This window comes from Acipenser ruthenus, chromosome 17 (genome assembly GCF_902713425.1).
Source record: "Acipenser ruthenus chromosome 17, fAciRut3.2 maternal haplotype, whole genome shotgun sequence".
In the NCBI taxonomy this organism is placed as follows: domain Eukaryota; kingdom Metazoa; phylum Chordata; class Actinopteri; order Acipenseriformes; family Acipenseridae; genus Acipenser; species Acipenser ruthenus.
The window spans coordinates 21955682-21970155 of NC_081205.1; the positions used below are offsets into that span (position 1 = coordinate 21955682).

The window sequence follows — 14474 nt, forward strand, 5'->3', positions numbered from 1 at the left end:
GGAAGGAACTACTTGCTATTCAAATGTGTTTCAAAGTCTTTATCTTTCGGTAAAACAATGGGAGGTCTTGTGTGAATCATGTTCATCTTACCTGGATTCTGATGTCACATGCCTTGGCTGTACTGTTCGATACATAGTAGCACTTGTGTCTCAATAATTGGCTACACCTTCATCTAGTGTACAGTGGCTGTTTGAAGAGTTTTTAAAGGCATTATCAGTCAAAACATGATATTTTTTGCATGTAATTATGCCAGATCCGGAGGGCATAATTATAAGCTGTCTCAGTGGAATGTGTTATAACCAGAGCAACTTCATACTTTCAGATTATTTAGATGTGATCGCAAAACACATATATTAAAATTAAGTTGGGCTGGGTGTATCTGAACTTGAAATATCACAAGTATTTATTTATTTATTTATTCTATGAAATAATAAAGTAGAACAGAATATCTTAAAATGGTGTTTGTTTCTAAAACGTGTTTGAGAAGGCTTGTGTGTATATTGGTTATGTTTAGTCTGATGCATTTCTGTTAAAATTATTTTCTTGTTTTTGTGTAAGGCAAAACAAGACCATACACCCCCTTTGATTTTTTTTAAACACAATGGGGATTGCATTGATTCTTGTACTGACATATCCTGGGTGATTAATCAATTGGAACAATGTATTTCACTAACCAACCAATAAACCTACTCCAGATAACATTTCTAGTTTGCCATGCAAATGAGAAATGCAGTAGCATATCAAATGTTTTATTAGTAAATACTGGTGGCAAGAAAAACACAACATACTGAAATAAGGAGTGACACACAAAGCCTTCAGGTGAGAAATAAAAAATATTAGCATATTTATTACTGCAACATGAAGTTCAAAATGAACACACCTTTAGCTAGCATGTACAAGCCAGCCATGGATGAACAAATGTCCACAAGTTACAACAAAACAGAGAACCAAACTCCCCAAATTAATGAGCAGGAAACCTTTACAATAGTGACAGAACAGAGCCTGGGGTTTCATCTTGTCTTTATTATCAACTTGACAGTTTTTCAGCAAGCTTTAATAACCAAAATACAAAATAAAACAGCACAGAAATGACGGGGTTACCAGCATTCTACCAGTAATGCTAATCTATTACAACATTACACTTTTTTTTCCCAACTATGGCACTGAAAGTAATCTTTGTTACTCTGTCTTGGAAGGTCAGCTAGCCATACAATTATGGTCGAGTGGGATGATTTTATACTCGTATATTTTGAAGAAAGGTCTGTAAATAAAGTATGCACCCCCTTTTCCACTCCTTTAATACAATTCTAATCTCTTGTAAGTTATAAATATCATGTATAACATTGATGCTTCGTCCTCTGATGAGACCGTACAAATCTGCCAAACAAGACATTGTTTCTAAGTTGTACAGGTGTTATATCTGAAGCTAAGTCCACACCTACCGTCTTTGGAAGCACAACATATTGTTTAGGGGTGTATATCAGAAGGATGGAGCGGGATCCCACTTTCAAACAACTTGTACGGCAAGTGTCCTGTTCCGGAGTATGCTATTTCTGCCCACCATGCGTAACAGGTTTCAGTGGTTACCAACAACTTGGTTGTAGAGTTGCTTTGGTGTTGACTCAGCTTATGTTGTTGTTGTTGTTGTTGTTGTTGTTGTTGTTGTTGTTGTTGTTTTAATCAAGAGTTCTGGCTAGGGACAAGTTCTTCTCATTTGTTCCCATCTCTCCAAGGTTAAAAGAAAGGGGCTATGAGCACTCAACACATGAGCATAGCACATTTTATTTCTTAATAAAATTGAGGAAGCATACAAGTTTACAGCTGGTGATTGGGTTCGAAAATAAAACTGGATGCATAAAATAAAGCTTTCAGCTTCAACATTATCAGCACAATTTCCAGGACTGCATACATTTATAGTGGCTCATGGTAGCAGACCTTGACTCGTCTCAGTTGAAACCTAGAGCAGATCATTTTACGCACACTATGCATTTCTCACAATTATTAGACCCTTGGCCTTTACAGCAGCTGGTAAATTTGTTATGAGCCTGCTTTTTATTTAGGGAAATCTGCATCCATTCCACAGATTGCTCAATTGCCCACAAATAAGCCAGATGAATATAATATTTCACAGCCACACACAGATAGTCTTCATCCAATTTAGTGAAGCATAACTGAGCTTTAATGTAATGGTAATCCTTGTAATTGTTTCTGGAATATTTTACAAGATACACAAGATAGGGTGCAACAGTGGCTCCTTTTGGAGTCTACATTGATCTAAAAATGTTTTATCTGACAAGTTTATTCTTCTACATTCAGATTTCCCAACAAATGTAACTGACTTTTTTAAAATTATTATTTCGTAGTCGCCAATTAGTTTTTTTGTTGTTTTCTCCCCATTTTAATAGTGTTGAATTATTTTTGTTTAGCTCAGCTCACTGCTACCACCCCTGCGCTGACTCGGGAGGGGCGAAGAAGAACACACACTGTCCTCCAAAGCGTGTGCCGTCAGCCGACCGCTTCTTTTCACACTGCAGACTCACCATGCAGCCACCCAGAGCTACAGTGCTGGAGGACAACGCAGCTCTGGGCAGCTTACAGGCAGGCCACAGGCGCCTGGCCAGACTACAGGGGTCGCTGGTGCACGGTGAGCCGAGAACACCCTGGCCAAACTAACCCTCCCTCCCCCCGGGCGACGCTTGGCCAATTGTGCGCCGCCCACTGGGAGCTCCCGTCCTCGGTCGGCAAAGGAATAGCCTGGACTCGAACTCGCGACGTCCAGACTATAGGGCGCATCCTGCACTCTACGCGAGTGCTTTTACTGGATGCGCCACTTGGGAGCCCCCCCCCCCCCCCCAGCTTTATTTTTGTTTGAATTCTGTTTGCTTGCATAAACAGTAAAAGACCAAAGTATTCACAGAAGATTGTTTTTATAAACACTTACATTTCGATACTGCACAATATTTTCTACAAGGATCATTATTTTAAGTAATTCTAACATTTTGTCAACAAAAGGGCACTATGATATTATATATTCGAAATATTCCAGATTGAAGATTTTGGATCTTTGGGTGGACCAGCTGAGCAGTGACAGCTGCTTTGTATTAATAATGTTTTTGCAGCCTTGTATAGTATAATGTATAGTTTATCCTTGTCTGTAAAGTCAGTGAAAGCTGTCTCCCAAAATGGCTTCCTAAATCAACATGCCTCATCAATACTTTCATAATAAATAAGTATTTGTGTGTCCTTTTTTAGTGGAAATCTGTTTTTCTAAATAAAAGTTAATAATTATACACATTCTATGGTTTTTGATCAACAACACTGTACATGTTTTTTTTTTTTTACAATATGGTACAATTTTTTTTTTTAGTCTGTTAATATCTGTGTGCTGTTATAGTAATAAAAAAGAAGACAGCACTCATTTTGATTCTTAGTTCAAATCTATAGAAGAACCTAGAAAAACATAAGGAGCTACAGTACCTTGTGGGTTTACTTTTAAGATACAAAACGTAAACACATATACATGTAAGTACAGTGTCAAGCGTCATTTTCCCGTTTCAATAACCTGACATCACTTCCATTCATGTATTGAATTCTCCAGCCTCATTTCACTGCATGCTTATAAAGTTGGTGTAGTGGTAAGACTTTATATCTATTACTGGATAAGGACTACAGTTAGACCTGCCACAAGACCATGATCGCACGTGGATTCGACTATTAGATTTTAGTCAAAAAGGAGATTAATAGCAACCAAAACTGGATCTACAAGATGTCTGTGTTGTTGCAGTGGAGCCTCTTGTCTTTATTTAATTTCATTTGGGGTCTGATGATTTATTTACATTAATAGATTTTTTTAAGGACATTTTGGTAGCTCACTGAGCAGAAATTCTTATTAGCAAGAAAGGCCCTGTCACATCTAGACCATGTTGCATCAGCACACCGTGCTGACACAGTGGCAGGTGCAGTCATTCCTGGTTCATATCTTAACTAATCAGCCCCATCCAACAGTCCCCAGGATTTCTATACTGATGACACTGAAATTAGCAACACAATCATATGTTACTTGTCATTACTTTTATCAGTAGTCTTGCAATCCGAGTTTTATAATTTGGTACAGCCAAACTTCTTTTGACAATAAGAGATCCAACCGTGAATAAACCAGGTACATAACTGTGATTGCTAATGCTTCTATAAGGAAGAAACTTTAACTGAGAGCACTGTGATGCATAGTCTGTCAGCTCTTCAGAGTAATGCAACTGTAAACTATGACCATTTCCATATGTTGCAGATATCTAAGGAAGGTGAACTACCCTGATAAGTTTTTTTTTTTTTTTTTTTAATTACTGTTACAGTTATTGTTATGATTGCTGAACTGAACACTTGTAAACCATACCGGTTCTGGGTAATAAGATGTTTCAGGGTCTCAGGAATATGTGATTTTGGTAGGGGTTTTATCATTTATATACATTCCCTTTAATTCATATTAGTTGAGAAACTGTTGTGCAGTGAAGACGTAATTGAGGTGGTGTGGCTGGTAATATGAAAGCACTGCAATATAGACAACATGGCATACAACTTCAATTAAAAAAAAAAAAAAAACTCACTATTGTAAAATCCAGCTTTAAAGATACATACTACTGTTTCAGTTTTTCTTTCTCACATTTCATTAGTTTATAGAGTACATGTAGAACCTCCTGCTTTCATCCTAATTATTTATAGTACCAGGTAGCAATGCTTAACAAGGACTTCTGAGCATGTCCCTCTCAGAAGTTCTATAAACCAGATACAAAAACAGCTACCAATGACTCTCTCCATTCATGCCGCTATAAACACCTTTAATTTGTAATAGCAGAACCAAGAATCCTTCTCTGGGAGCAAATTACCACTTCTCCGATACTCAGAACCGGGGCCATCTGGTGCGATCAGGTTATGAAATAAGGTCCAATTCAGGATAACTAGTTAAGCTGCACTTGTGTGCACTCTTGAATACAAAGAATTGGGCAGGGATCTCCTGGACTCTTTTAGCTTGATTCAAAATTTAAAAGAAATTAAAGGCAATGTGTTGCACATTCTATGATACACCAATTTCCATAACGGTGAGATTTAGAGTCCTTTCCTTGGAAGTCTTCAGAAAGACCTACTATAGATCAGCCTTTTACTCCTTTTATTACTGGGGCTTTAAGTGCATGGAAGCCAGAGTGCTGAAGACGAGTTATATCCAGAACAGTTTGATTGGTGAAGCTGTTAATTAGGAATAACAAGCATCTTGTTGAGTTCATTTAGTGTTTGTTCTTTGAGTACCATATCGCTAGGTGATGTAATGTTATACTTGAAGATGTGTTCCTTGTGTCTGGAGGCTCTCTATACTGGAGAGGATCTTCTTCTGATGGCCGGCTAATGTAATCCCCAGTTTACCCAGCTCGCTGCAAATAAACATTAAAAAAACACTTGTTAGACATTTACTGTTTGCAAAAAGAAAAGACTGAAAAAGTAATGAGACTGATGTGCATTGTTGTTTTTTTATGTATTTAAATTATTATGATGTTGTCCTTTCAGTTAATATAGCGTTGGAATCAGACTACAGACAACATGTAGCATGAATTTCACCTGATTTAAATAAAGAATTATTTTGTGACCAAACATTTTGTTTTGTGAAAACGACGATGAATATTATGCTTCCACAATGTCTGGGTATCAAAATGTATTTCAGTTCCCCTTACAATTGAATTTGCTTGAGTAAACTGGCCCAGGACAATACATTGGCCGGGACACTCATCAACAGGTCACATAATCATTAATGTACTGGGAACTTCTATGTCGCCACACAAAAATAACATATCTTCTGCAAGTGCTATGGGGTGTTGTGACAGGATAGCGTGTGTGGTGACGTCAGGCAGAAGCAGGAAGGATAACTGACACCAGGCAAGTACTGCAGTTCAAAGGAATCGGCTGGCTGCCGTTTTTATTTATAACAAAAGTAAAATAAATATTTAAACAAAAAAACACACTTGCTCACCGAGCGAAAATAAAAGGTTTGAACATAACAAAATCACGAACACAAAAATACACAAACAAAGGTCAGGCTGGGCAAATAGCCGTCACTGATCCTTTATGTTTTCACTCTTACGTTTCTCTCCTCGCTCTCTCCACTCTCGCTCCTCATACACCCGCCTCGAGTTGGAGAGCTGCAGGCTTTTTATAACAGGTGACCATCTCCCGATTAGCAACAAATTAAATCACCTAATTAATTCGGGAGATGGCCACCTTCTGCACGAGTTTACTAAACAAAACGGCTACACCGTCCTAAATACATAATAATCATAAATACAAAAACAATAACAAAACCTGCGGCGCTCGCCGTCATAAATATACAAAACATTACTAAATCATAATAAACACAAAACAATAATCTGCACAGGGGCGACGGGGACTCTGTTCTAAACTAAAATAAACAAAACAATGTACAGGGCTGCTCGCCCTGTTACAGGTGTTTACATATTTATCATGCATGAATTTCAATAGTTTTTAGACAATAAACTTTTTAGCATGAATACTCATGGCACTTCTTCCCCCTTTTCTCCAGGATTGGTTCCTTCATATTTCCCTTGCCAAGTTGTAGCACTTGCTGGTAAGGACCGATGATTTTGCTGTCCATTCAGCTGTATGGCCTGGCTTAAGCAGTGTGGGAGATCTGAAGTTCCAGTCCCTACATGCCGATGTAATTGAGGTATGTACACTTGCCAAATTCCACGCTGCTGGGACACATAACTCACATTGCACTAAAGCATAGCACTTGAGTGCATTGTGCCCCCAGCCCATTGCCAGATAATTCCCCTTCATACTTGGCATAAAGAATGGCATAAAAATGAGCTACAAATTATTCCCAGTTAAAGGTGCCAAACACAAAGGCGACAAAAAAATTACACACAAGATTCATGACATTGTGCGCATAAAGTTACAGCTACAATTGGCTATCTTGTCGAACATCTTCTCTGTGATCACTTTCAAAGTCCTTAATGTTCAGTCTCAGTGTCATATCTGATCTGTCAAATTGCTAAGGATTCTTTGAGTTTCAAGGCCCCTGCTGTGATATAATCCAGGCACTTAACCCCATGCTGTTTACGGTCGCATCTGGGCATACAAGCAAGCCAATATTTTGTCGAAGCTGAAAAGTGGTACAGCTCCATTTTATCAGTTGTCAGCATTCACCAATGGTAAACAGTTCAGAGTACCACTGGCTCAACAACAAGTGCAGACTGAAATACTGCCTACCCAAGATAAATGCAGTTGAATCTGTTTTAGTATGTGATTTTTAAGGACACTTAGTAGATTTTCATTGGCCATTGTTTTACCCTCACTTTCCACCACAAACACAAACAAACATTACATATTTATTTTTAATGGGCTTGGTTTTAATACTTTACATTGTATTGTTAAGGAGATTATACAGATCTGCAGTTCAGGGGGTTAGTAGAGTTCGAGGAACAAGGAGTGAAATCCCTACTCCGTTTGTTCTGGTATTGCAAGTATGCAAATAAGTGTCCTCAAGCCTGCTATATAATCTGACATTATGTAACAAAACAAGCATAGCAAAATAATAAATAGGGGTCTGTTCGATCAAGGTTGAGTTCTTTCCTACCTGATGCTTATGTACAGCACTGACTCCAGCGAGACGTAGCCCGCTGAGGAAAAGTTGTCCTTGTATTGGCCCATCTTGATAGCGTCCAGCCATTCTTCAACAGTGCTGACAGTGAAGTCTGGTGTCGTAGGGTCTTGCCTGCGAAGAGGAGATCACAAGAATGATCGTTGTTGGTGGCTGAGCAACTACAAGAATGGGATTGTGATAACCCGGACCTACTGAACTAGCTATCAACCTGAACAAATGACCTGCTCTACAGATCCAAAGACTCAATAGAACCTCTGCTGACACCCAGTGTATTCAGTGTTCTCTTCAGCCCTCAGACTGGATGAGACTCAATGCAAGGAGCTTCTAGGCGCATACAGTAGACAGAGTTTGCCATGTCATCATCTGCCAGTCATATACTGTATCTGCTTACATCCCAGTAACAACTTAAGCAGATAGGATACAAAGATGGCAGTGGTGGCAACAGAAATATTTCTGTGATCAACTTTACAATTCAAACCATGTCAACTCGAGTCGCTGGGAAGTTTATGGACAAGGGACGTGTTTGTTTTTTTCTCATGTGATAGAGTCTGTATACCTACTGTAAGCCTAATTCAATCTATGCTACCTGAAGATGGCAGGAATCAAAATGTTGTGGGTTTTAAAAGCTCCACACCAAGGTGTCAGTTGCGATATAGACATCTGTTCACAAAGAACCAAATTAAGAAAAACTGGATTCAATTCATAAAATATGGATGTGAAGACTTAGAGATACATTCTTAATCTGTTTTTGCCAGTCCACCATAACACCCTATTCTTTGCATCTAAGAGCTTCAGTGGGTCATAGCAAAATCTCAGGAGTCTGAACAAGCTGCTTTTTCACAGTTCCCTTTAAGTAGAATGTATCTATTTCAGACAGGTTTTTCAATAGCTCGGAAGGACACGGTCTATAATGGCAGACAGTTTCTTTGTATCTGCAGTACTTAAGCTGACAGCCCCTGTCGGATTTCATCATCACAGAAACTTTGCCCAGTGAGATTAGGTTAAAACATTTTCGGTAAAGGGTTTCAGTTAACTGTAACCAACTCTCAAATCCTTTACTCCTGCCAAAATCCACTACTGCACAATAAAGAAATGTTTCATAGCACATCTGCTAAGATGTAACCCAAAAACCTTTACTTTAATAGTGCCAATACATTGCTGAATAAATATTCACATCTGGTTCAGATTGGAACTGATGGATGTTCTAAATGAAAATATTTATGCACCAAGTTTCTAATTGGCACAGCAATGGCAAAACGTGCTTCCAGACTGATGGCCCTGCAGTCTCTTACCACACTGAACTGTTGGCTAATTGCTTCAGGCTGCTGGGGGTTCGGATCAGCTTGTCGAGGGTGTTGACGATCTGACCGAACTTGGGCCTGTCGCTGCGCCCCTTCTCCCAGCAGTCCAGCATGAGCTGGTGCAGCACGACTGGGCAGTCCATGGGTGCAGGCAAGCGGTAGCCCTCATCTATTGCTTTTATTACCTAAGGAGACAGATGGAGACAAATGTTTTTAGTTGAAGGCTTCTCTGCAAGAATGTTTAAATCTACAAGGTAAATAAATGTGAAGCTTGTGTCAAATGCCAATTTAATATTCTATTAACATACAGGAAGACCTATGTTTCTATTACATCTGCAATTCAAACACAATACGGGATTGATTGATTGGTTTTTTATTATTATTTGTAATAGGTGTGTAATTTTTTCATTTATTTTAATTTATATGTAATATGTATAGCAGGTAAATACATTTTTCTTCCAAAATGTTTTAGCTGGGACAAAACAAATGTGTCTGAACAAACCACATGCCTGTATGATTACAAATGCTTTTCATTTCCTGTATTAGGCAAGTTATCAAACAGTGACAACAAGTTTGTGCAGCATGCATAATCCCCAGTAACGCATTGCCCTGGGTTTGGGCAGTGTGTGCTGGTCTAAAGTATTGTATATTACCCATCTAAAGGACCACTGTTAGAACCTTTAACTGATTAAGTATGCTGCACAGAGCTTTGAACAAATGTTCTGGTTACATAAATCACAAAATGTTTGCTACATTTGACACACCTATCTCTGTATATTTTTACAGACATTTACAGACTATAAATATCCATTTTCCCAGACCTAAGAATACAACATTAGTTTAAAATTATTTTACAACATATGGAAAAACTGCAAGGGGCTTAGTCTCCATCAAAAAAGAACATGTTCTTTGCCGAGTTGACTCACGAAGGATCTAAGTTCCAAACATTTGGAACTCAACATATTTAATCTTTTACTTTTTGTTTTTAATTGCATGTTTATTATTTTACTTGAGTCCCCTATGTGTTCCATTCCATCATACCTTGGCAAACACCTGCATTCTGATATACTGAGACTGTATGTGCAAGAATTGGGCTGAAGTATAGCTCAGTGAATTGAGAATACCCTGGTGGAAAGCTAGGTATTTCAAAAGAAAAATAAATCATAGTGAGATCTGATGCACGGGCCTCACAATGTGAATACAAAAGTGTGCAGAACTGTACAAGATAGCAGTGTTGTGGAAGCTGAGGAAAGCAGTGTGTTTCTCATTTGCATGCATAGTGCAGGTGTTTGCTTTTTTAGTTTTGTATTTAGTGGTTTCCCAACAGGGAAATTATACAGATCACGCACTGCCAACTCTGTCCTCCAGTCTCTTCTGAATAGGGACCCCTCCACACATTAATGGTCAGCTATTTGTCAAAATCTAATACGGGGAACCTCCTGAGGTGGTGCAGGAAACACGTATTAGAATATCAAGAAAGAGAAAAATTGAAGACTCGTTGTAAATGCCCTGTGGCACCATACTTTATTAAAGAGGCAAACCCTGCCAGCAAATTTTACTGATGCGCAAAGGGCATTTGATAGTAAAGTGCAGAAGGAAACTCAAACTCAGGATTGTGTTAATTTATTTATTTCCACTTGTAACTGACAAGTTTGGGAATTTCCAATTTTCTTGTTCTAGAAAGGACTTTGGTACTCACGTCTTGATTGGACATTTCCCAGTACGGTCGCTCCCCATATGATATCACCTCCCACATGACGATGCCATAACTCCAGGCGTCACTGGCTGAAGTAAACTTGCGGTAGGCAATGGCCTCTGGAGAAGTCCATCTGATGGGTATTTTCCCACCCTAAAAAGTACAAGACAAATTTTAATGTCTGTATAGTTGACTAAAGGGACATACTTTCTCTTCTACTGTGTCTTCACCGGTAAAAAACAGCCAAACCTGATTTCTCCATTGACAAAAGAGGGTCAAGTTGTGTACACTAAACCCTTTATAAAGTAATCCAATGTGATCACCAAGCCATCTTGGATATTTACTGATTGCATTTGTCAGTTTAGGTTTTCAACCTTACAGGCTTATGATCAGCTTTTCCAATGAAAGTTCATACTTTATTCCAGCCAAGATAGGCTTCTACACTAAAATATGCATCTTCCCTTTAAATGCTTTAATTCTGTGGATGTTTCTTTTAAGCAAAGAGTTAAGATGTCACACATACACAATAGAAAAATCTGTTTTGGTTAACGAGCCAGAGGAAAGCCTTACAAATGCCATGTGTTAGGTTTAATTGGGGTTGTCTAGACCTGAACAGGGCAATGTCTTTTCAGTCTTAAAAAGCCCCTAGAGCAGCTGACAAAAATGGCATACAATATGTATTTCTTGAATAAAACCTGATTAACTTTCCAGCTTTTGGGCTTTTTTTGTTTCACTGATGTTGATGAGGGGCCATGTAGCTTAAGCTGTTACAACACTGGGCCATTCGTCTCATAACAACCCAGGATCTGTTGAAACTAAAAGTAATTTCCATCTGATGGATGCTATGGAACAGAAGGTGGTGTTTTAGCTCAGTCACACGTAAACTGGGTTTCAAGTCACAAATTCAGTAAAAGCAAATCCGCCTTTTATACTGAACATTTCAGAACTTTTCAGAAAGCAATGTAGCCAGTTATGAAACAATAATAATAAAGTACATCTCAACGTACTATTTACAACACCACATTTAGTTTAATTAAATGATATTAATCAAGTGTGAAAATGAAAAACTGAGCCCCAAACTCATGGCAACCATTGACCAGCACCCGCATTAGATTCAGTGAGAACAGAATTTTAAATCAAGGGGTAGACATGTTATTGGGTGATGTTGAAATGTAAGTATCGCAAATGTTGTAGGTATCGCAAAGGCTGACTTATAATATAAAATATTTCCATCATTCACAAGACAGCAAATCAATCAATTGTGACACTGCTGTTGTAAAATGTCTTGTTTTTAGTGCTTTATAGGGTCAATATGAAGAACTACATTGCAACATGGGCATATTTAGAAAGCAGAGGTAAATGCCCATGGTTGCAATGCACTTCTTCATAAAGCATGGCACATTTTGCTCAAGATGTTTGTAAACTTAAAAACAAACTGGTAATGTTAAAGAGCTGGTTATAGCAAAGGAACAATGCTCAGTGAATCTGGAAAGTTTATGGACAAGGGACAGTGTTTGAAAAAGCAGCAAGTAAGGCATTTAAGAGAAAAGCTTGACAATGTGTGAGTGCAGCACTGCATAGATGTGCTTTTTTCACCACTTTGAAATGCTCAGTTCAAATGTTGCCTCTTCACTTTAACCCAGGAGATTGATCATATTACAGCACTCATACAGTACTGTCTTTACTGAAGGGGTCACAAGTTCCTTTTGCTTCATTTAACTTGCTTACTCATTAGCAATTTATTTTAAAAAAAGTTGGGGGGATGATAACCTACCCTTGTAGTATAGGCAGCCTCTGGGTCATCCTCCAGCACTCTGGATAGGCCAAAATCAGACACCTTACACACAAGGTTACTGTTAACAAGAATATTCCTGGCTGCAAGGTCCCTGTGTACATAGTTCATGTCAGACAGGTACTTCATTCCAGAGGCAATGCCTCTCAGCATTCCAACCAGCTGAATCATTGTGAACTGTCCATCATGCTTCTGCACAAGAGAAGAATAGGGAAAAACAAGCTTCAAACCTCCAGCTACTAGCTCGCCACAGTAATTTTTATTTCAGCTCTGGCAGTGTTCATAAAATATAGATCTAAAACACAATAGGTAAATGCAGAGCACATCTGTGAGAAAAAACTGAAATGTGTTCTTCTGAGAACAAACCTTTCTATTCCCTCATTAGAAAAGCTCTTGTGTGTGTGTGTGTGTGTTGAACTCAAATGCATCATACAAACAAATTGTGTATACAGTACCGGTTTACCTATTCCTTTTTAAACTTTTGAGGTAACAAGAACTAAGAATGACAACAACCGACAGCTATGAAATAACAAGCAAGGTAGTTTCCATTGGTTGAGGTTTAACAGTTATATTATAAATTTAATCTGCTTACATCTTATTTAGTTCCTATGACCAGCATACAAATGTATTTACTGATAAAGATTTGTATTTACTGTATGTATTGCTTATGCTTTCGTAAATTAGAAATTGGAAAAAATAACTGATGACTTTCAACCACATTTGAACCATCCTGAAATGGCAGTCCCTAAAGTCTCTGTATAGTTGCATACAGGGAGCTGTTCATTTATTGTAATTTTGTATTGACAGTGTTTTGGAGATGAAAATAGTTGCCTACAATAATGCACAAAATGAAGGCAGGTTGTAATTAGGCAATATGACCCAACACTGGGATTTACTGTACCAGGGATTATGTATCATTAAGTAATGGGCTCCTTTATGCCAACCCGCTCTATAATCCCTGATAATTCACCAACATGGAAGGTCTTACTGCTCTAACTCAATATCAATGTGTTGACAAGGAGCATTTTTACATTACTTTAATGTGACGAGATCTTATGCAAGTTGTTAAGGATTATGGACATGTTTTTGATCCGTTAGATTCAGAATATAAGGTGTACTGATTTCTTTAGTATTACCATTTAAAAAAAGAAATGTATATATGAAAAATGTCAGTCTGGATTTCGTGCTGCACATAGCACCGAGACAGACCTTGTTAGAGTAGAAAATGATCTGTTGATAAGCTCTGACTTGGGCTTTCCCTCAATTTTAGAAATGTTCTCCTAGATCTAAGTGCTGCTTTTGATACAGTGGACCACTCCATTTTATTAACTCGTATTGAAAGCTCAGTGGGAATATCAGGAGGTGACCTATCTTGGTTCAGGTCAGATCTTTCTGACAGGTTTCAGTTCATCTCTGTTGGGGAGGTGAAATTGGCGCTGACTGTGGTGCTCCACAGGGCTCTTTTTTAGTTTCATTATACACTGTATATAACCTTTAGATGGCATTATCTGCAGACATAGACTAAACTCCCATTGCTATGCAGATGATACTGAGTTATATTTGTCTTTAAAGCCAGGAAATACTTCTGCTGGGGTGCTATTAGCTGCTTGCCTTGCTAAGATCAAGTGTTGGATGTCTCAAAGCTTTTTAAAGTTGAATTCTGATAAAACAGAGGTAATGTTAATTGTCTCTTAGAACCAACTACAAAATGTCAGTTTACTTGAGTTAAGACTTTATCAGAACTGAAACTTGATTTTAGACATTTGGGAGTCATCTTTGACCCTGATCTATCATTCGAGACTCATATTAGGAAAGTTCTTAAAGTATCCTTTTCCCATTTGAAAAATATAGCAAAACTTAGACTCAATATTTCTGTACCTGATGCTAAAAGACTAATGCATGCATTTGGTTAATCTAGAATGGATTATTGTAATGCAGTTCTCTGGTATCCCGAAACTTATAGCTCATTCAGAAAAACACTGCTGACTAAAACCAGAAAAGGTTGACATATTACTCCTGTT

General features: G+C 38.2%; 1 protein-coding gene across 1 annotated transcript in view; it reads right to left on the minus strand.

Moving 5' to 3' along the window:
- Window positions 1-815: 815 nt before the first annotated feature.
- LOC117423429 (ephrin type-A receptor 3-like) overlaps window positions 816-14474 on the minus strand; it is a 117179-nt gene continuing 103520 nt past the window's right edge. Inside the window, exons 13-17 of the mRNA XM_034039209.3 lie at window positions 12436-12645; window positions 10665-10814; window positions 8957-9150; window positions 7638-7775; window positions 816-5421 (exon numbers count right to left, since the gene is read on the minus strand). Coding sequence (XP_033895100.3) covers window positions 5322-5421; window positions 7638-7775; window positions 8957-9150; window positions 10665-10814; window positions 12436-12645 — 792 coding nt within the window. The 3' untranslated portion in view covers window positions 816-5321. The remainder of the gene's footprint in view (window positions 5422-7637; window positions 7776-8956; window positions 9151-10664; window positions 10815-12435; window positions 12646-14474) is intronic.